The 24125-nt window shown below is 42.0% G+C and overlaps 1 protein-coding gene across 3 annotated transcripts in view; it reads right to left on the minus strand.

Moving 5' to 3' along the window:
- Window positions 1-24125, minus strand: part of CADM1 (cell adhesion molecule 1) — a 363575-nt gene that overhangs the window by 22124 nt on the left and 317326 nt on the right. For 2 of the 3 annotated variants that reach the window (XM_069555072.1, XM_069555071.1), the window contains exons 6-9: window positions 18806-18905; window positions 15448-15620; window positions 10912-10992; window positions 299-331 (exon numbers count right to left, since the gene is read on the minus strand). In XM_069555072.1, the coding sequence (XP_069411173.1) occupies window positions 299-331; window positions 10912-10992; window positions 15448-15620; window positions 18806-18905 (387 nt within the window). The remainder of the gene's footprint in view (window positions 1-298; window positions 332-10911; window positions 10993-15447; window positions 15621-18805; window positions 18906-24125) is intronic. The other variant, XM_069555075.1, reaches the window with a different exon arrangement.

Below are 24125 nucleotides of genomic sequence, written 5' to 3' on the forward strand. Positions count from 1 at the left end.
TATGTTTCAGGGTCTGGTGGCAATGTAGAAATAAGGGCTACATGCAGCTAAAACTTCCTCTAACCCAGCTAGCCGGCGCAGAGGCAGCCTCATCTCAGACTGCATCCATTGGCCACTGAACTTTCAACAGAAATGACAAGACTCGACATCCTTTTAAGCCTCACAAATTAGAGTACATTTATGAGATCAGTCTACTTGGAACACAGTTTCCCTTGAAGACTACATTTCTCTTTTTCCCAGGCTTGCCTTGCCGCTCAGCAGTGCTGAGAAAGTAGATAAACAGTAATGTGGTACCAACCGTGAACTGCTGGTTCTGTCGTCGCCGTGGTGTCTACAGACGGGAACAGAGGATTGGAGGAAGGGAAGAAACAGGAGGAACGGCATGCAAAAAAAGGGAAAATGGAAAAAAATGGAACAGATAATATATGAGCAAGCTTTCAAAGAACATCGCGTGACAAGCAATAATAAATGAAAAGCCAAAAGCATCTGAAGTGAGTTGCACTGTTTTAAGACATGCCTTCAGCTCAAAGCTGCGAGCCAGTGAGGATAACAGTAACTTCTTTGGTTTTGGGGGCTTGCCAGGACACATCTATTTGCTAGACAAGAGTCAGGGGAACATGCAAAGTGATGAGAAACACCAGTGCAAACCCAGTGACTGGTGGATGGCTCTGAACGCACCAAGGCTTAGGACTGCGACACAAACACTCAGTTGAGAGGCTGGCTGAACAACAGATTCATACATTCAAACATTGCCTTTGTTTTAACCCAACCCACCCGGGCACTTGGGCTTTACTCCCAATCAGGCGCCACTGAGTCAGTTGCACGTTTAGGATCCTTTTACGGCTCATAGGCAGATGCCTGCAGATGAATACAGGGGTTCAAGATTTTCATCCAGTGTGTTATCTCAGCAGAATTCAGCTGGAAAGTTCAGTTAACTTGGAGGCCATGGGGATGAACATGTTAAAGGTTTTTGGGCTGATCTTTATACACCCACACCCACAACCACACACACAGACACTCACCACTCACCCGTTCTTCACTGCAGATCTTACTATGCTACACTCCTAAGAGCAGAAGTCTGGCACGGAAACACCAGGTCCACGTAATTCGTGAAACGCCACTTCTCATCATGTGACATTCCCAAAGTTAAAGCATCCAGTCATCCAGACCCTTTATCCAGAACCACTTTCACTGCTGTGAGCTGCCAGAAGTCCTGCCTCCAGGGTGAATTAGGAGATGGCACATGAAGCTTTTTCACTGCCAGATGCACTTGCTGTGGAAGAAACCATGGTTTGTCTCTTTCTTCTTCTATTTCTAATGCTGTTCAAGTTTTCTCCTTCAAAACCTTTCAGGCTTCAAAATCAGGCCTGCTGGATTGGCTCCTCTTCATGGAAAATTCCCCAAGGGGCTCCAGAAATTTCCTTTCTCATTTTGGCTACAGGGGAAGTGGGATAAATATCTAGCAAAATGCATGGTGACATTCTTTTTCCAAAGTCTTATTTAACACCACTCTTCTAGCCAACTCCATTCCGCCATCAACCCATCTGGCCGGGTTTTAACGTTCAGTTCCACCTCTCAAGGTGTCTCCCTCCATGGACCCCTTCTGGCCAGAGCAGTGGTGACACCCACACACAAGCTGGTCACGTCGAGGGGAAGTGGGATTTGGGGTTAACACTGTTGAGTAGTTGTCTGTACTTTTTTTAAAAAATCATGCAGCTGGTAATCATTTTCACGAGTTTAAGAGACTCCGAAAGACTCTTTCGGACTTGACACAGGCAATGTTTAAATGCACCATAATGCCAAAATGCAACTTTGTTTTTGGTCCAAGGAGCCTGGTGCTTCTGATTTGTAAATATGACACATGAATTCACACCGGTGTTTCCCTTCATTGGCATGCCCTCCTCAGGATCCTAGACCATCAAAAAATTAGAGCCCTTCTAAGGAGCCAGAATTAACTACAAGTCTGAGAGGCCATTGCAGCTTAATATAACTTATAGCTGAGTTTCTGAAGAACAGATGAAGGAAAGAAAAACATAAACCACATCAGAACGCAATACTTACTGACAAGTCTGTGTGCGTAAAATAGCAGTTAAAAAACAATACCGAAAATTGTACAGTTGAAACATCTCTACATCAGATGCTCACAACACATCTCCTTACTTGAAACATCCAAATCAAGGTTAGTTTGCGGTGCTTTTAAAGGAGGGGCAAAATCAAATGCACATTTGTATAGAAACACTTAAATGCAAGTTTATACATTCTATGGCTAGACACTGGTTCTTTTCCAAAATTTTTTTTAAAAAAAGCAGTAAACATTTTGGTTCATTATTTTTGTAGCAGCATTCTAATATGCTTTATTTTCACCAGTTAAATCATTAACATAAAATGAAAGAAAGGGATTGGGATAAAACCTAAGGGTCCTCAAAAATGATGTCTTAGCATTAACAGATGACTTGTAGGAAGACAAGAAACTGTCTTCCTACATCACAACATCATGTTGGCTTTATGACAAAATCAAACAAACAGAAGCTGGGTGTACACTACTCTGTGGGTACCAGAGGATAAACAAAAGAAGTTCATAGTGCAGCTTGCCTCCTTGTTCTGGGGATGCAAAATCCATCAATTGCACCCAACAGGAAAGAGAAAGGGACGTTGAGAAGGAAAACACACAGTTCTAGAACAGTTAAAAGCAAGCACATGTTCAAGTAAACAACACAGTTACTGCAGCTGGGAGTGGCAAAAACCAGGGATCAGCAATGGAGCGGAGACCAGCAGACACACAGCCTGGCTACAAAGTTGAGACCAAGATTGGAGGGTATACTGGGGGAGTTGCTGATTCCATTTCTCTAAGAGCATCTGGTGTGGTATCTGAACAGAGGCTATTTCAAGTAAAGAATGGAAAAAAAAAATCCTTTAGAAGTGACTTTGTGCTCTCCACAGGACAGCATGGTGACAGAATCTAATTCTCCTTCATAATTGCATTATGACTTCACGCAGAAACCATAGACACCCTGGCTCTGAAGTGAGTGTGGCTCTGTGCAGTAGGATTTGTTAAGGTATTGTAATCAGAAGGCTGGAAAGATGTGCTAGCCCACCCCTGTGAATCAACTTGTGGGGTCACTATATTGTTTTACAACATTCTAAGCACAGGCAAGACGCAAACAGTAACTTTCCAGTAGAAGATAACATAGGCTGTAATTAACTTGAAAAATGAGAGTGCCTAATTGCCCTAACGGAGGCTTTCTTCAAACCTCATTCTGTGGCTGTCTTTAAAAACTAATCTTTGCACTAAGCCTAGGAGAAAAATAGGTCACAGAAAGTTGAGGTGGACTTAACGGTGGTATAGGGCTATGAAATTAAAAAGGCCTTGTTGAGCTATTGTCTCTATTTTAATTTTAATTACAATGAGGGAGTAATTTATCGTACATTTATTGTATATGGTCAAGAAAAAACAATCCCACGTTCTTGCAAAGCCAGTAAGTGTGTATGGTCTTAATAGTCACTCCCTAGCTGTTTTATGAGTATAATTAAACAAGGTAACCAAGGGTAGGGCCTGCACTGCTGTTTGAAAGATGAACATTTCGCTAAATATCGACTTTCAGTCTCCCAGCCATACAAACAGTTTATGGAACTCTACCTTGAATAAATTAAACATCACCTATATTTCACATGACAGTATATTTTCAAAATCAAAAGGTTCAGACAATATGTCAGATTAGAGACTCTAGCTGTTTAACCAAGAAGCAAAAAAAAAAAAAAAAAAAAGAAAAATCCCCAAAACAAAACCCACCAAAAAATGTGTGTGAGGCAGCTGGACACTATTTAGTTGAAACAGTCATGTGTAAGCTCCACTGTGGCACATTCTAATCCTTTCATATGGATTCTCTCCAACTTAGAATTGTTCATTGAGTGTGACAGACTGGGGGTTTAAAACTAATCCATAAATTAGTCCGTGGTCTCAAACACAACGGGTGCCATAAATGAAAATGAAAATCCAAGAACAAAATTAAATTTACAACCTTAAATACTTTTTCTTCTCCAATTGCTCTGTGGTGTTCCTGCTTTACAATACCCAGATTCACTGCAAGGCTGCTTTTTTGGGGAGGCAGGGAGGGGTGGGAGTAGGGTATACATTAAAAAATGCACAGGGTAATAACCCAGAGAACCCAATCTGCTCGAAAGCAGAGCTTAATTGTAAAGAATTTAAATTCTGCCATTTTGATTGTCATAAGCTTAGATGAAAGCATACTAAGCAGTCCAGACATATTTTAATACACTTTCCCTTGGTTTATTTTCTTAACTAAAGTCAATAAGGAGCCAATGGGTTTTCTTAATTGAATTCCTCTTCAGTTTGTGTTATGGAACTGCTTTAAATCTGGATGCCGGGGCAGGCGAGGAATTCCCCTGACAATTTTATTCTCACAGTTGTGCCGTACTAGCCAATATATATTATAGTTTTTTTTTCTTTTCTTTCTTTCTGACATACTTGAAATCTATTGAAAGCAAACATACGTGCTAAAAAATTAAACTTTGAAATTTATTTTCTACCCATTCCCCAGTTAATTTTCTTCCCATTTATGTTAGGTTTTAATTAAACTCCCATTTCTCAGGGATGGGGGAAGTGGATAGGAATGAAGCTAACAGGCCCGAGTATAAGACTGATGAGAAGCTCCCTTCCGTCTTCACGTCGCCTCTCCTCTGAGGGGAGAGACTGACCCACGAGAAGCTCCCTTCCGTCTTCACGTCGCCTCTCCTTTGAGAGGAGAAGCTGTGCACCAAGGATCTGCGAGAAGGGGACTAGGTTTGGTTTTTCCTTTGGTTAATTTCAAGTTTTGTTAAAAGCTTCTTCAGAATTGTTCACGAGTGCTGCTATGCCCCTGAGATCCTTGCATCGGCAAGCCAGATGTTCTGAAAACAATAGGGATCTGTACCGTGGTTTCATTTAACAAGGAGAACAATTCCTCTCCCACGTTGTTTGTCAGTGCTGGGTGGGAGGCGTGGCAGAGAGGGGTGAGGCACAGTGACGGGAAGGCAGGGACAAGGAGGCTGATGGTGGACAGTGGGGAGCAGCTCTAGAAGTAGTAGCTGATACTCGTCCCCGGGTAGATACTCCCAGGGCCGGGTCCTTCCTGCCAAGCCCTGCACTGCCTAACAATGAGATCGCTCCAACTTTCTAATCCTAAGAAACCTGTATTTAAAGTGAGATGATTTTTTTTTTTTTTGCACTGTTGTGCATCAGTCTTCAGTATGAAAACATGTCAATTCCTTCTCTCTTGGATTCTTTTTCAACAAGGAGCATAAGAGTATGGATGATGACAGAAATGATGATTAGAAGCATTAGAAAAATTCTCACTTCCTATCCCTCATCCACTTTTAAAAAAAAATGCAGAATCAGGTGCCCTTCATCATTAATTTCTTCCATTCTCTCCTAAGTCAATATGGGTCAAAACCAGTTGGCTATTGACGGTATCTGTAATAAGCTTATCAGCAGCAGTAAAATAAAAATGGGCACAGTTGAGGCAGTATGGAAAAAAAGTGGTCAATGCACTTAGGGTGCAAAAACCTGAAAAGGGAGCTCATTACAACAAAGATGGCTCCTGAGTGTCTGCTAGGGCCCTAATAATATTCTTGTCACCAGACATACTGGCATATATATCAGTAACATTTGATGAGCATTCAGTAAATGATGAATGAAAAACAGTCTTAATGGAGTAGATACAAACTCAAGAAGAAAGGCAATTTAGTAAACATTCTAGGATGAGAGATGAGTATCTCCTAGCAACAGTGGTTTAGTATATACCCAGGATTTAAACACACACAAGACAGGCACACACACTGAAGATAGATGCTTGAGGTGAAGTTAGGTCTTCATGCTTAATTTCCAAAATGCCATCCTTCCGCATCCACTTTCTATACGTTCCCTGATGGCACAGACCAACTTCTACTTCTGTGATGACCTCGCCAATCTTCTGCATCAGCCCTAAGTGCACAGTATCTCTTGCTACTGAGTTCCGGTGGGTATCATCTATTCCCTCAGCTATATTTCAAGGGGTTCCAGGAATTTACTGTCTCCATGGGTGCTAGCACGCCGCTATACATATTACGGGTCCTTGATATTTGGTGAATGAACGCCCTATGAGCATTACCCTTGACATCATGCAAACGTCAACAGCAGAGCGTAGGGATCATGAAGGCAGGACCCTGGATAACAGACAGCTCAATGTGGAGCAAAGCTCTATAGTCAGTCTTAAGACAGGTATACTTCTTTCCTTTGCATTTAGGAAACTAAAAACATGTGCCAGGGTGTTAAGTTTCCCCAATTTGGCATCTTCTACAAATATCCCCGAAGGATAAAGGCTGTTCTTACCTCCTTTATTTATGTGATCTGACCCACATTACACACAGAAAAGCTTACGAATAGGAGACTATGAAAGCCAAAATAATAGTGTGAGCCTGGGGGACACACTTTCTCCAAGGTATATTGAATACTGGGTGCTCAGATGCCAATAAGAAAATCCATGCTGTTTTCTTTTCCAAGAAACACAAAATATTTTAATTGGATATGTACTTTCAAAAAGAGAAAAATTCATTTAGAAATGACCTACTTCATTCTTATGAAAGGATTTTTAAATGTGTTTCAGATTTTGGCCCTATAGCTATTCATTTCTTATTCTAAGGTGATTTTAATTTTTTAATTTATGACAGTTGCACGTATAAGTGTGACCTACAGGTTGAACTCCTCCCGGCCTGAATTTTATATTTAGGCTGCTAAGGGTGTTTAAAACTGAGTGCTGTTTTCTATGTTACTTTTCTCATCAAGCATCTAACCCAGGGCACAACCAAGCAGATCCAATACAATATCCACATTAACTATGGAAGGAAACAGAATATTTCCCTAAGGTGACTGACCCAACTGGCAGACAGGGGCAAAACTATCCCCAAACACAAAACAGGTATTTTTATGTACATCTGATATACAAAATCAACCAATTTTAAAGAAAGCTCAAAACAAAACAGAACAATGCTCCCCCCTGTATGGCGATAGATTTTTCTTTGATTCTGGTTTCTGAAAGGAATCTCCATGGAGGACTGTTACCATGGGTAATGGTTGGCTGTCTCTGTATTTTAGAAGAGGATGCCAGAGACAATTTAAATTATGCAGTTTGCACTTTCATATTATAGCATGTATCTTCCATGAATGAAACCACACAGACTTGATGTTAAAAGAAAAAAAAAAATAAGTGGGGGCCTGCCAGTAGCAATAGTCAAAACAGAAATATGTGGTTAGAATATCAATGTACATGAAAGACAGCAGAGACACCAAAGAATCTTAAGGGACATCACAGGAGGCTCTGTGCGGCTCCCATCCCAACTCCATCCCTCAAATGGCTTCTTATTCAGAAAAAGATTCTAATGGTGGGTGAACAGTTACAAAGCCACAACAATGCTCATATGGCAAACTGACATCAAATCATCCTTTCAGGACTCTAGAGCCTGCAAAAATCTTCCAAAGATGAAGCTACCTTTAGATGTGGCCTTTACATCTAAGTCAGGAGAGCTTCCCCACGCAGAATGGATGTGAGGCAGTGATGCCCTGCTCCTCCACCCACCTATGATTCTGGGTGGGCAGCATCAAGTCAAGCTGTCGTTGCTGAACAGCTAAGTCATATCTGTCTCTTTTGCGATCCCATGGACTGTAGCCCTCTGTCCATGGGATTGCCCATGGCAAGAATACTGGGGTGGGTTGCCATTTTCTTCTCTGGGGGATCTTCCTGACTCAAGGATCGAACTTGTTTCTCTTGCATTGGCAGGTGGGTTCTTTACCATCAAGCCATGTGGGAAGCCCCAGGTTGGGCTCACAATTCCTCTTTTACCAGGGCCTCCAGAATGAAGTGCTAACATGTTTTGAGGGAGTCAGGTGACTGAGAACTCATGGAGGCCTGCCTCCCTAACAAGGGGAACAATTCGATTATTCCGGTTGTGGAAGATAAAAGACAATGCTGGAACACTTCCTTTCAGAGACATCAGAAATCATCTATGACCTTTCGAGTTTCAAAACATTTTTTCAGTTTCAAAGCATTTGTACATTTTGCTTGTAATGAAACTCTGACCTAGGGAATGTGTTTCAGTCATTGCATTTGCCTGGGAGAAAATAAATAAGATGCCTGTGGGCTTCCTCTTCCTTTTTTTTTTTTTTTTTCAAGCCAACGCTTTATGTTACTGTCACTAGATTTAGCTGTTGAAGCTTTTAAGGCTAATGGTTAGCTGTAATATACCAAACAGTACAAGCAAGAAGAGCAGTAGAAATTAATTTAGCTCTCCATTTGTCAAGATTCAGTCTGGAAGATTTTTTTAGGAACCAATCTAAATCTAGGAGATGGCCTGGACCTTTAAAATGGGATGTGGAATCATTCGGCTCCGTAACCTTTAATCTGTTTGAAGAAAGGAGCAAATGTTAAATTCCACAAGTACACTTTCTGGGCAAGATAAATATATATAACACTGCTTGTTAAGACATAGCAAGCCTGTGAGATCACACCCATTAAGGCAACGGATTCTCCAGTGTTGTTTTAGAGGCAATTTTGCTTTAACCACTCTTGGGTGTGCCACTGAGAAATCAGGGCATTCATCACCACAAGTGCATCTGTGTGTAGAGAGGGTTCCGCTAGGAACATCAGGAGGCCACAAGTGCATCTACGATATCGTCTTTCATGACCTTGAGCTGATGCCAGGAGACGAGGGGGAGGAGCAGACAAGTCCCTATAAAGGTACCTGTGATGTGGCCAGAAACATAGCATTGCTTGTTTTTAAAATTTCCTCTCAAATGGAGTCTCCGTGGTTGGAACTGTGATAACAGTGAGTTGCAGCTGTTTCAGGACGTGCAATGAGCTTCAGTCTGGACTGAAGGATTTGGAGTGTGATTGAAGTGCCTCTGCCAAGTTGCTGAGATTGACGGCGAGAGGGGAGGAGTTGAGGGGCTGTTATGAAGGGTCTTTAAAAACAAATAAAAACAGCCTAAGCTAGTGACAGGCTAGCCACAAATGAAAAGTAGTGGCTCCACACTAAGGAGAAATGTGGCGCTTATGCTGTAAACTTGACTGGTTACCTAGATGGAAACAAGGAGAGGTAATCAAGGTAGGCTCATACCTGGGCAACTTCTGTAAAGAAAAAAGACCATCAATGGGTTTTCTCAATGGATTCACACAGGCAGGGCAGCGGCGAGTGGGCTGGATGTAATTTACAATGACATTCAAAGGGTCATTCATAGGAAAATTCATGAAAACCTGGTAACAGGAGCTTAAGCTTAATTGGCTCACTACTGGGATGAGAGGTAAGAAATCATGAAAGGCAAACACCTGGTCCCTAGCATGGAGAGATGTTAGCGTGGTTGCTCTAGAAATCAGAGTCAGGAAGGAGCGTCTTTGCTGTCTTTACTAACGATACAGAAAGTGGGAGGAATCTATTTGCTCTACTCATAAACTGAATTTACGTAAGAAGCAGAAGAAACTAACAGAGAGCTAAAAGGGAAACACACACAGATAAGAATTTAGGAGGCAGCCTGGCTGGAGCTGAGATTAGAGAGAGACACAAATACCAATTGATGGATTTTCAGGAACTTTCCAACTAAGGGCACACACTGATGTTTTCACAGACACCATTCAAACCATCCTCACTAGTGGCTTATTTCAAAGTTCTCTGTTCCACTGTCATACTTAAGAAAGGAGAAGAAAAGTGAAATTAGACCATCTACTGTTACATTTAATAAACTGATGAGGCCTCCTCTATCACTGACCACTTAGAATTTTCATTTTGTCTATCTCGCCGAGACCTGGGAAAACTGAAAACATCTCCAGAAAGTTAATGTGAAGGATGTTTGCCATATCTAGGGTGGTAAGGAGGATAAAGATGAGTATACTGTTCAGCGATTTTAAAGAAGTCCAGTGATAGGATTGTACACCAGAGCACATGGCTCAGAGATGGAGTGCAAAAGTTAATTTTTAAAGAGATTTTTTTTTGGGGGGGGGGTCTCATAGAATAACTACTTTTCCGTGTTTCTGGGGCAGGTACCTGTCGATAGCAGGTAGGTGCAGCCTTATGTAAGGAAATCTTGCATGACTAGCTGACATGGTAAGGCTGTAACCTTTCCCACCCTGGCTGGCAGAGAAAACTCCAAGCCTCCCAGACAAGCAATATCAAGCATTGAGAGCTGCTGAGGACCAGGAAGAAGGGACTGGAAGGCACATCTCCTCCCTCAGCGATGGTCAGAAATAGAAGACAGTGAAACTTTTTGAATAAGTTTCAGAGAGTCCAAAGAGCTAAACCACAGAGTGATAACTGCTGTGGCTGCCTCTTCCACTCCTCCAACGTTTAACGGAGGGCAGCAAGGGGTACAGGAGTGCCCAGCGTGGAAAGGATGGTGGGTCCCCAGGCGACACACTCTCAGCAGGTACTCTCTGGGACAAAAAGGATGATGCATTTAGGAACATGGCCCACACAGGCATGGTAAAGGCTGGGTATTTTCTTTCACGTGGATTAAGATGAAATTAAGACAAGGAGAGGATCCAAAGCTAGGATACTTACCATTTTGCCAACCGTGGCTAAACACAAGCTATCCAGCCTCTAAGAGCCAGGCTGCCACTTTCCCTAGCATTTTGCTTTGCACGGTGATGCTTAAAAAAGAATTCTGCAAAATAGCTGATCCTACTGTTAAATCGTTTGGATGTTAAAGATTTTTCTGAGGTCCTTAAGATTCAACTTGAGAACACAGTATGTAATGTCTTTCAAATTACCAAATGAAGGAATACTTCAATTCCAAGGATTCAAAGAGACCTTTTAAGGCTTCTTTTTTTATACATACCAGAAAGACAATATACATTCAGGACATTTTCAATGGCAATGAAGGTACCGTACCTGTGATGATGGTGAGGATGGTGGTGGTGGTGGTGGTGGTGGTGGAGGTTGTTGTGGGAGGAGGGATAGTTGTGGGGGGATCTGGATAAAAAAAAAAGGAAAATCAAACCCACAATGCTGAACACAACAATGACCAGTAATGACAAAACAAAGGCATGAAGACACTGAGATGTTTGTTTGAAACTCAAAACCCCCATCCCCCCACAAAGATTTATGTCTTCTAATTATATCCCAAAGCCTTATCCAGAAGAGCTAAGAAAAGAAGAAAAGAAAATTTGTACTAATGAAGTGAACTAGGGATGAGAAGACGAGAAGTAGAAAAGGGAGGAAAAAATAAACACCTATGACACCCTCCCATCCAACTTCAAAGGGTGGGGTTAGACCGACTCAGTCCCCGAGAGGGTACAATGTTGGCATTTTCTTTCATACTTTTACCGGTGGGAGAAAGGAGGAGATGGTGCTGCTCTATCTAAAGAGCTCCTATCGGCCAAGGAAGAGTGCTCGCCTGCCTCTTGCTCTCTGACTGTTAACTTCATTATTCTCCATCAATACATCCCAGCAGGAAGTAAAACTACTTCTATACTTGTAATAAATACAAAGAAGAGAGAATGTCACCACTAAATATCAAGTTCCAGGCATGTGAGATTTTACTGAGATTTTATTTCTTAAAAGTCAATAAATTTTACCACTTATAAATATTAATGAGTTCGTTGCCTTTGCTTAAGCCTGACCTACGTGGGCGACAGTGATAACACTGAAGAACATTTCCATCTTGTAAACAAGACAACTAAATATAAACAAGACTTGACCCTAAAACCAGGAAACCTGATAGGAAATGCTCTGTCAGCTGTTTGATATACTGTATATTCTTCTGTAATCTCAAAAATTATTTGGGGGGCGGGGAAAGGGAAAGCAAATATGAAAGAGAAAAAAATTTTTGACCCAAATGATCAAACTGAATGTGTTAAATTGTCAGCAAGACTTTGAACTAAAGCAGTCATTCTGCTATAATAGAGCATTAGATGACTTGAAGGCTTTTGATTTTAAATTTTATCTAAAGCCCGTCAACTTTTTCTCCTTGACACATCTGGTGTCCTTTCATCTCCAAGTGAGCTCTCAGACTGTCTAATTAATACATCCAAAGTTTAATTATATATGGTACCTTTATTGTTGGCACAACTTCCTGGAAGTTTACAAAAACATTACCTTGGTGTTTGGTTAGACGGTCTGCTTAAAAGATTCTACCATTGATCAATAATCCGAGGTTTTCATTTTTCTCACAAACTTCTCTCACACATACACAAATGCGCAAATTTGACAGGGAAGAATCAACAGCAGACGGGTCTGTTTTAGGGGAGACTCTGTTTATTTGAGGCTGCCAGCAAATTACTAGCGAAAGCAGCCTCACACAAGCGCCAAAAGGAATCCGTTAAAAAAAAAAAAATCCATTCTCCTCCAAGAAGTAGAAATGATTACATTAATAATTTCAGATGGCTTTTTCAGAAGAACAGACAGTACGTCCAGTTGAGCTTTGTGGATACTTGCTTATGGAGGCCACAGGCGGGGAAGCATTTTGTGACCCGGCAGACCACCAGATTCTCGCACACCCTGTGGCAGATGCAGGGACAGGTGAGGTGGGGACGCCAAGGTGAGCGAGGGCACTGGTCCCTCAAGATATCCTGCTCTGCCCACGCCCCACCTCAGCCGTGCCTGGAGACCTGCCTTCTTTGTTCTGATTCAGTGACGATATTTATCACTCAAAAGGAACATCTGTAGCTGGGAGACCTCCCCTGATATACTATAAAGCTATTTCTGCCCCTATTTCTAAATGCATTGGCACAAAATGTGTGATGTCCACCACACAATCAAAGTGCGCCTGAAGGTGATCTGAAACTACGATTACAGACACGGAGAGATAGAGAGACTAACGAGGGCAGAGATTTCAGAAACAAAGGTCACCAGTCCCTTTCAGTTTGTGAAACTCACACACTTTCAATTATTTTACCACTACTGGGGTAATCTGTCCTTCACATGTGGCTCAAGTGACCTAAATGAATTAGATTCCGTTACCAGGTATAACGCTTAGATCACTTCTAGTGTTAAGAGCAATGTGAGGTCACTATTTAAGAAAATACAGAGTGGAGCTAATAAGCTATTTGACACACAGAGGCTAAAAGAACAAAACCAATTGGGGCTGAGGCACTAACTAGATAGATTCTCCAAGTGAAGAAGTTACTTCCAGAGAATTAAACATTTTAAGGGCACGTTAACTCTGAGTTCGTAAAGAACTTTGAAAGTTACTGTAGTAGCGCAATCAGTTGGCTTTGAAAAGAAAACCTCCTTACCATCTTCTCAAATTGCTAGAACATTTTATCACTAGAGCAGCAAGAACTGGAGTGCGCATTCTAGCCTGCACCCAAGCATCACTACCAGCTCAGGTTACAGAAGGACAGTAGCGAACTGAGGATCCAGCAAACCGCCTAGATCAGGCGAAGCCCCATGCTGGGCTGGGGAGATAGGCGGATATAGATGCCCTCGCCTAAATGGATGGGTCTCTGTTTCTTGTCTTTTAAATAATGTGCTCTGGCCCAGAGTTCATTCCCAGGGAACAATCTTGTTCTACCAGGAAGCAGAGAGAAAAAGAGGAACTACAAAGAAAGAAAGACACACATTTCACTATAGACTTTGGAGTCAAAGTATAGTGACTCTAAAACACACTCAGTAAACTTGTGCCTGGGCAACTTATGTGACCCTTCTCAGCTTCGTTTTATCATCTTTAAAATGGAAGCATGATGACATTACCTGGTCATCTTGTTACTATGGAGATTAGAGGTGATCATGCATGTAAGACTGTCATCTTAGCACGTGGAAGGAAGTGAGAGAGCCCTCAATAAACGCTAAGCCAGAAGCTGGGATCCAAAATTATTTAAAACTACCTGTCCATCAAATCCACAAAACGTTTCTCATCTTGAGATATCGGAACAGTGGGTACAGTAAATCAAACTTAGTCTTCTGAATCAAGGAAGCATATAATAGACTTGGGAAAATTTGTATCTGCTTTTTTAACATCTGCCGTTTTTAAAGAGTTGAAAGAGTCTGTAAACCTGGATAACAGCAAGGTTGGGGCCTTGCATGAGGCTCAAACCCTGATGTTAAGGCGGGGGGGGGGGGGCGGTGGGGTCATAGAAGTAAAAAGCGAGGGTGGCTGAAAGTGGGGCACACAGAGCCTCTTCGCACCTACACGGAGAGCCATTCCTTTCACTCTGATCTCCTTAACTACTGGCGAGAATTAATGCTATAATGTGTGGACAACAGACAAAACAGGTTGTGTGTAAAGAAAACACACCTTAGAAGTCTACACATAAAGTGACTAGGTGTGAGCTTTTACTTCTGCTTTATGCTAAAGAAAGAAAACCTCAGGTATAGTTAAGAACTATATTTTAATATCCATGGAAACCTGGGGTAAATCATTTCATTAAATGATTTCTCTAGTTCATCAAAAAGATTGTTCTCCTATTTTCTTCACAGGGAAAGTGGTCAGGTTCTAAGATGTTATGGAGTAGATTTCCCATAGGTAGATTTGTGTGTGTATATATCACATACACTTATTCTTGGATTACTTAGGTGGCTCACATGAGAGAAATGCACACTCCTGTTCATATACTCACACGACACTGAAACTGTCACGTGTATGGTTATTCATTCTGTGTCAAGTCAGCCCATGACTATTCTTCCTGGTGTAAAACTAACTGAGATTCAATTGGACAGGGGAGACTCAATTTGTCATCATAAGACTAGACAAGCAGTGCACTCTTCAGCTAAATAGAGAATATTCACTAGACACAAAATTGACCGTAAGCTGTAAATGGGAAATAAGTTTAAAATGGCTGGTACAAGTAGATGCACAATACATATTTGTTGACTAGAGAGTGAAATTCCTGATCACGTGCTTTAATAATCCTGCAAAAAGATATTAAGAAAACAGACAAATAAGAAAAAAAAAAAAAACATGTGTCTAAGGCAGTGGCTATAGTGGTTAACGGAGCTACCAGGGACTTTCTGTTTTTTTTCAAGTATTTACTGGCTTGCGACATCTGGGATGTAATAGCTTCATGCTGAAAATAGGATAGTTCTGCTCATCAAAGCAGGAGAAAGGCTAGCCCAGGTATCATCAGAAAATACCACTGGGAATAGACTTTCTGAGCTGAAGAGCCATTAATTGGTAAGGCTGAATTTCGCAGTCATTATTTCTAACATAATCTCCATAGCTTGTGCCTGAGGACACAGCTTTCCTACTCAGCATGACCAGAGTCTGTGATCTAGTGGGAAACCCCCACGGTTAGAAAAGGGAAAGAAAAGGCGCTGTCCTCCTAGTAGAGGCACTGGGGTCCACCTCGGGCCAGGCTTCTTTAATTCTGGAAGGAAACAAACTGGCGTTTTGGCTTGCAACTTGACCAAAAGCTTTAGGAGTGAATTACAAGCAGCAGCTACACAGTAAATGAGTCAAATGGAAGAGGGCTTCATCTTCTCACGTACCGTATACATACAGCATATAATCCGAATGAGCTTTCCCCACTATGTTGGAAGCCTCACAGCGGTATGTACCATTATCTGTTTTGTTTAGGTTATTGATGAACAGGTTGGGCCCCGACAGTACAGCATGTTGAGGCATTTCATCATCGACTCTCACCCAAGTCACCATCACAGGCCTGCAGAAGGAAGGGAGAGAGACAGGTTGCATTATGACTTCCCACCAAGATGTCTGCATCAAACTTCTCACCCACGCAGTAAATGAATCCCATGCAGGGTGACACAATTAAAGAGGACCTACTGGAGATAATTTTAAGTTCACAGAATTATAGCTGTGAAGGCTCCACAAATCTGTTTGGAATATAATTTTCTTAAAAATATTATCAGATGTTGAAAAACTTTCAACAGGCCACAAGCAGGAGTCTCATTATTTCCAATCCATCTTCAACAAACCAGCAAATAAACCATGTGCCCTCTTTTTATGCCCTGCTGTGTGGTTTCACACCAATTCAGACAGGACAGAGCTCACCCATTGTTAATCATCTCATTAATTAGGGGGAAAAAAAATCAAATCCTGGGCTAGTGATACATGCATTAATCTCATGGTTACTAACACACAGAGATACTGGCTTAGAGAGTTGTGATACGTAAGTGGATTTCTTGTTTTGCAGAAAGGAATGGACTTTTACCTCTGAATAGTGCTTTCTCTGGCCTCTGCTGTTTGAAAAAGAAAAAAAAAATCACCTCTTCTCATTCTGGAAAGATGCAGTCACTTCCTGTCCCCTTATTCCCTACCCTTAACCTACCCTCCACCAACCCAAGATGCCACCACACCCTCCTAGGCCAAATCCACCGATCTACATGTGCCTGGGCAAGGTGCCTGCCCTCCGTGGCTCTCCAAGGCCCCCAGTGCTGCTGCCCTTGCCCAGTGTGTGCATCCGCAGGCGCCCGGGGACGGGCTCCCAGATCGATGGCTGTGGAGTGCTGACACCTCCATGTGGACCCCTGGGGGCCTCCAGCACTGGCTCATCACAGGCAAGTGTGTTTTCATGATTAGAGACCACATTTGTATCCATCAGGAAAAAGCAAATTTCACAAGGTACTCCAGAGCCTCAGTTGCGCACACACACACACACACACACACACACACACACAGAGTCTCTTTCTAACTCACTGAATTTATGATCCTTCAAGGCAGCCCCTATGAAATCGAGGCCACATCTAGGACTGGGTCTGAAAGCTGCCATTTTCAAGGCAGGGTCACAGGGATCCGAGCACAGAAGTAGCTTCCTTTCATTTCATGCACTACCTCCAGGAGCAGCATCAGGACCAAAGACCCGCGCTTCATAATGAACGGACACTCAAGTGAGCCCTGTCAAGCAGCATTCCAGTTTTCCAGGGGGATGCAAAGTCATGATTTTTCTTTAATTACATGTGGGTTTGTCATCACCACCCAGTAAATTACTTAAAAATGAGCCTTGCATATGTCTTCCTTGCAGGCAATGGCGAATGGGTCTGCCTGGCAATCAGACCTACTGTCCCGCTGCTTGACAGCTGAAATCATCAGTGGGGGTAAGCGCCGAGAACGTTCACAACATTTAATGGCAAGTTAAATTACCATTTTTATTGTATGCAATTTCTTGAGAAAATAAATAGGTAATATGCTAGGAGGGCCAGCAGCGAGTAACGCGTGCTTGCTCAGAAAACCGTGCACCCAGGCCGATTGGAGAGGAACAAACAAATACCCTCTCTGGCATCAATGTCCCGAAGGAAACATGTAATTTACTGTCCTCGTGGCACATTCAATTGAACACAGTACCTTCTTCAGAGGAAAAAAAAAAAAATACAGAAGCAAAATATAGGTTAGCAAGCCATATTCTGTAAATGTGGTTAATGTGGCTGGTACTATGTGTGGCAAGAGGCTGGGGAGAATTTATTTTTTTCCACCACTGGATGGTTTTGGAGGGGAGGTAAGCTGCTAACGGGGACCTAGTTCAAACAGTTTACACAAAGAAACAGCTGAAGCTTTTGCAGTGTTCAAAGGAGAAGAAGACTGCTCTGGTAAAGCTGGAAGCACTTAAAACCAAATAACTTCGAAACACCTGAGGAAAAGGAAAGCAAAAGGAAGACCACCTCCTCCTTCCTAAAGGTCATTTTTACAGCTCCAAACGGTGAGTAAAGAGAGAAGCCAATTCTCGGCCCTGGAGAAGTACACATTAAATAGGGAGGGTTGACGTGGGAAGAGGGCCCACAGGCCCCCTCTGGCTCTCTGTTCTCTCAGAGTTCATCGCTTAGCTGTCACGGGAAGAATTCTTTCCAAAGACTTGGGGGAAGCTTTGTGAAGATGTGAAGATGCTCTGAGGTCCTTGTATGAAAACTGTGATAAAGATGCTGGTTAGCAAACCTCTGAGAGGGGGAGATAACCGCAGCGTGGGGACAGCAGAGGGAGCTCAATTCTGTTTTTTGTTGGGGATGAAAAAAAAATCTGAGTGCTCTGGATCCCCTCACCGACCTGTGGCTCCACGTGGTGAGTCCACAGAGTGTCTTTGCCTTCAGTTTGTTTATTCCCAGGTAAAAACAATCTTTTTTTCTCTTAGAAAGATGAAAAGACTCCTCCTCCTCCCCAAATGAAACTAAGAGCTAAAGTGGTACCACCACATGGCTTCTGCTGTATCAGTGGTAACATGAGCAGTTTGTCTAATCCACTTTCACTCATTTATTCAGCAAGGGCAAATGAAGTAGCTTTTTATTTTTTTACACTTTTCAATAAAATAAAGAGTAAAAGTCAGTTCTTTTCCCTTCTGCAATAGTACATATATATACACACACACACACATTCCTTGAGAAAAATTCCCAAACCACTCCTTACTAACAAAAATATTTCTAGGAGTCACTTTTCCTTGAGGGAAGAAGCACAATGAAAAGTAAGGCAAATTCATTTGCCTATAGCAGGCCCTAAACACAGCAGCTTAATTTAAGTCTGAAAACCATCTTTCCAGCAGCTTAAAACATTAGCACAGAAGGTAGCAGATATATCATTAGATTGTGGGCACACTAAAAATTTATTAGGATTATTTTATGTGAGTGAGAGAAAATAGTTCTGACAATCATGCTGATGATAATAAAACAGAATTAGCTGAGACTTCAATCTTAGCTGGCATTTCATTTTTCTCCCGATCCTCACCCTTAAGAACCACAGCTATTTATTCCACTATTCACTGAATATTCTTCTATTTCCTGAAAAAGATCTTCCACCCTTTACAGCAGGAGACAGGTGACAGGCCGGTGAGCTGCGAATGCACGTGTCTGTGTTGTGACATTTACTGCTTATGACCCTCTGCCAACCTCGGCCTTCAGAACTTACTGGGGCTTCCCGATGGCTTCACATGTTAACTCAAGCGCGTCCCCTTCCCGGGTTAGGCCTTGTAGAGGGTAAGTCATCTGAATATGCACTTGAGGCTTATCTGCGTGACAACAACACAAAGTACAATGTTTAGCAAATGATATCATCAGGCAGAACCAGACTTGCACGCTGTCACAGACCCCATTCTACCAGCACTCAACACACTCCCCATCCTCATGCCTTCAGTCACATCCTTCTAATTAGTGAGTAATCCTGGCATTTGCTCAAATTAAATTGCCTAATAACTCTAAGGAGTGAACCACAAATAGATAAGGAGATTCATAAGCCAACTGTGCCACATCAAACATTTCCTGTGAAACACATTTTGTTACATTGAAGTTTATCTCCAGACTCACTCAAGCTAAAGGAAACTCATTTGCCTTCATGCTGAGGTGAAGCCACAGATATTTGTGGTGCTCAGAATTGATACATTTTATCATAGATCATATATTACCATGTGACAATATGTTGTGACACTGCATATTAATAAGTTTGCCTCTTGTTTTCAAATAGGAAAGGCAAAACTTCTGAATTCCATTCTAATGGCTCCAAGAATAAAGACCTGGGAGGTTGTGCTGGCCCCTAAAGAAACTCTATGCCATCTCAAGGTAAACACATCAGAAGGAAGGAGACTGACGTTACTGAGGGTCTACTAAGGGAGGAACCACCACTGGTGGTGGAAAATGCCATTTTATGGATGAGAACACTGGCAGGTACCTAGAGAATGATGTAGGCCGTCCCAGGTCATAGAGATAACATAATGAGACAGTCCCAAGAAATGTATGTTTATAGGAATTCAAACCACATTTCCCAATGGCAATCCATAATTAAAGCCAAGTGTATTGAGTAGAGCTTCCTAATGCAGTCAAATACTTAGGTATTCTGAAGTGACATTCTCCTAAGGGAGAGAACTTTCATGATGTCAAAGTTTCACGATGAATAGGTATTCTTATTTCTACTATCTATTTAGAAACTGCATTTGTGGGGTGTGGGAATGAGTGAGGAATGCTAGGAGGTACAGGGACTAGGGAGGGAAGAGGAGGGGTCAGAATTAATTTGGATACACACACAAATGTATTTACAAATAAAACCTGAATGGGTTTGGGAGGGTTTTTGTCCCCCTATACTGAACGAACAAGGCAGTGATCCCTAAATCAGTTTTCTCATTTAATTTTGTGGCTCCATAAATGTATATTTTTGGAAATGTACCCAAGAGGTAATACATGTGAGAGGTCAAGACATCAGTTGGCTGAAAGGTCAAGCCAATTTCCATAACTTTACTTTCTTGGACAATCACATCATTCAAACAACAGCCCCTGGGCCTTTTATAAGCAGTGGTTCGCTCATTATCATTCGCCCTATGGAATCAGGGCACAATAAGAAATATGGTGGGGTTCAACCGTCTCAACCTGCCCATAGCCAAACAAGCCACATGAAGTCCTCTCTAGGGATGGCTGCATTGCAGATGCATTGTTATAGTCATGTTGTTAGCACCGGATCTTTCTGACTCTTGAAAACTACGTGGCATCCCAAACCTTTTGAGAGAGGCTTCTTGTGCATCGGTGCGCACTGCACGCTGAACTGGTAATGCTTTTCGAGGAGCTAAGTCACTTGCCAGAGAACATAAGTTAACAGGACTGAAAGCTCCAGCTGACTTCTGCAAGCAACACGATTCTATTCTTGGACTTGTTGGCAAAGGAAAATGGCATAGAGGTCTCCAGATACTGCTAACTGGGTAGGGATGCTAGTCATTAAAGAAAGCCAGAAATACTCATAAACAGGAGACCCCAAAGGAACACTGACTGCTGGTCAAGAGCTCCTGGACACCCTCCTTTGAGAGTTAATAATACTGTAGGCTATATGCAACCAGTGGGTGACATATGGGGGTCTATTATTTTTGGTGGTATAATACCTGTGCACACAGAACTGGGTGTTAAAATTTATTTTTAAAAAACCCACAAGAAATAAAAAAAAAGGGGGGAGGAAGAAGGTTATGCCATTGAAAACACAGACAATAAAATCCTGGCTCCCTTACAATTCATACTCAAAAACAGCAGCACTTCTGGAGTTTCTGGTTAGGAAACCACTGTCATCCTTACCCAGGAACCATTCTGAGGAAAGCTAAATTCAAAGCCTCAAATTTGGGCTGAAATGTAATACTTGCTTATAGGTTAATGTCTGATCCAAGCAAGGTCTACATTTTCCATGCACCAATGACTTCGGTCCATTAATTAAGAAGAAGCAGAGTGCTTGCTGGCCGATGTGGAAGGCTTTTTTTGGGTCCTTTTTCTCCTTTGTGTAATTTACAAGCAAACAGAGAGCATATTTTTCAGCACAGTGCACTAAGGGTTTTTACATGCTCAACTTCCATTAATAATAAAGACAGTGTTGAAAATCTATCCACGCTGCCTTTTCAGTACTACTGAGTTTGTTTTAGTTAAATGCCTTTTATGCTTCTAATGGCTATTTACCAGTTGTCAATGGCTCACGTAAATTAGGAAGAACATGCTAAGGCCTTGCTATACCTGGGATTTACATTTTTAAAAAAATCATATACTAAGCCTTAGAAAATACACTTTCAATTTTGATAACTGATTTTCCCAATTTACTCTTTAGGTTTCTGGAGAAACATCTACCATCTACTTATAGGTACAGCTGCCACAGTTACCTTAATAGCTGGCTAGAAAGGTGAACATTAATCTCACTTGTATTATACAGAAAAACGTCCTCCTCTGTTGACACATGTAGTATGTATAGGCATATTATTCGACTGTGGGCAGCTGAGCTATATTTATGCCAAACAGAGAGTTTATGCGCCAAGATCCATCTCCGGGTGAAGGAAACTTAGAAAACAAATTTGATCCCCAATCCTTTGTCCTGAAAGAGGAACTTGAGTCCTCTCAACAGGTGGAATAGAAACCCTGGGGCTCTGCTGGCACCTCTAGAACCCAGGGCTGTTAGGATCTTCTCCAGGAAGATCCTGACTACAATCTGAGTGTGTCAAAATACTGAACAATCCAGATGGCTGATGGAATAGTCCAGAGCTCATCATTTATGCTTTAATTATGTTCATAAATCAAATGTTATAACCCACCAAATCTTTTCTGAAACGGAATCAGACTCCAAGATTTATTTTTAAGTAATGAGCTAAGTAAGGCCTAGTACATTTTCTGGGTGATCATTTTACGCCTCAGTTGGTGTTGGAAGGCACAAGGCTAAAAGCCAGATGACACTTTCTGCCCAAGTGCAATAACTGTCCAGAAATGTATCGCTCAGAATGGCTTAATATCATTATAAAATGGAACTGCTGTATAAAAATAAGAAAAATAGTTAGGTCTATGCACTCATGGAACATTACAGTTACAGAGATGGCATCACCAACAGACAATCAATTAGGTTGAGGGATCTGAGGTTTTCATAATACCCTGTAATTTTAAAAAAACCCCTAAAAGACATTTAGCAAGACTGCTATAGCAGACAAAATTTGGCCATTAGTCAAAGTCGTACAGAGGGTTAAATACCAGGAGACTTTAGGTCACACTACAGTAGCAGCCAATTAAAAAAACAATATTAGAAAGACATTCTGATTTGATGAGACTTTCCTTAAAAGGACTTTGCTCTCTATAAAGGGGGGGAAATATATATCTATATATATAAAAGGAAACTCTTAAAGAGGTTAGAATGGCTTGCTGGCAGCTTACAGTTGATTTCATGCCAGTTTGACCTTGTACCATATTCTATGATCTTTTCAGAAGATGAAACTCAAGACTCTGGAACCTGTATTTCACTTTCCCATGGAAATGAAAAGTCACAGTCTCCTTATCTCTAGATTACTGAGCTAATGTATCAGTCTTTACAAATTCTTATTTTTAAAAAGACACTGTGGTTTCCTTTTGCCTGGGATGTTATCCTTCCCAGGTATCACCAGAGAGGAGCATTGCTGAAATAAGACAGCATGGCGGGAGGAGACCTGTTAGCCCAGAGGCTCCTGACATCGTCCCTGCCTGAGAATTTAAGTCAGAGGATGTGGACCTCACATGCTTGCTGATGCGCTGACTGCAAAGCAGGTCTAGAAACCCAAGCACCAATGTGCTTCTCCAGGCTCTTCGTGTGACTGAGATTTCCTCCAACATTCGGAAACGCCTGTTACAGTGAGACTGGAGGCCTCTGGACCAAGTGTTCATTGTTTTGGGCAAAGACAAGGGCAGGGTGGGGGCCCAGATGAATCAGACTGGTGGGAGGGCAGTGTGGGTCAGTGCCTGTGCAATCAGGTGGGCAAGCTTTACCTGAGGGTCTTTGTCAATCATGGAGGATTCCTGCAGTTTGGAAGAGCATGGCGATGCCAAGATGAACCTGAGGGTTAGGGGTAAGATCTGACCCCTATAACACAGCTGCCTAAACTGCTGGGCAAGGCCGGGTTTGCGCTGAAGATGGGCGATGTCTAGCGACACAGGAGGCTGGGGCTAGTGAGAGAACAGAGTCACAGCAAGCTCTCCGAGGAGTTAAAGAGAACACCTTGCAACAGGCTTGCTTCCCATTGTCATCACACATTCATGAATAATTTTCACTGCCGTTTATTTTGTTTGTTTGCAAGGTGAAGGCCCTCCTGCTGTTACATCTGCTGTATGAATCGGAGCACTTAAACGGCACTTCTTGAAGAGGGCTGAGCTATGATGAGTGGGATGAGTCAGGCCTTGGAGGACGGATGTGGGACTGGAGAGCATGTGCCACACCACACAGCGAAATACAATTTCCTCTTGTTGCAACTTGTAAGTGGCTCTGTGGATATTGAAATGACTGTTTACCCAACAAAATCAAATTTAATGCTGTGATGTTGCGGCAGAGAGTTGTTCCCAGTGCCTTTGAAGTTGGATGCACACTCACCCACATAGTACTCTTCCAGATCTCTGAGAAATCTTCAAAATTTGAAAGTGAACACTGGGGGAGAAAACCCTCATGGCAAGAATGTCCGCACAAGAATGTAAGCTCTGTAACAAGAAAAGTTTTCGTTTTTTGTATCCCTGGTGCCTAGAATAATGTCAGTGACTGGAACATGGTAGGCATTTAGTATGTATTCACCAAGCAGATGAATGAATGAAATAGTTGGGAAATGTTGGGGAATGGAAGTCTAGCTCTGCTGCTGGTTAAACGAAAACTAGGAGACCATGAATCCACCGTAGCCCTGTTCTAGGATAGACAAGTCATATTAAAATTTTCAAGTGTTGCTTTGAGCATGCATCCAGTTCAACAGGGCAGTCCAACTGAAAATAATTCAAAAGGA

This window comes from Ovis canadensis, chromosome 15 (genome assembly GCF_042477335.2).
Source record: "Ovis canadensis isolate MfBH-ARS-UI-01 breed Bighorn chromosome 15, ARS-UI_OviCan_v2, whole genome shotgun sequence".
Classification (NCBI taxonomy): domain Eukaryota; kingdom Metazoa; phylum Chordata; class Mammalia; order Artiodactyla; family Bovidae; genus Ovis; species Ovis canadensis.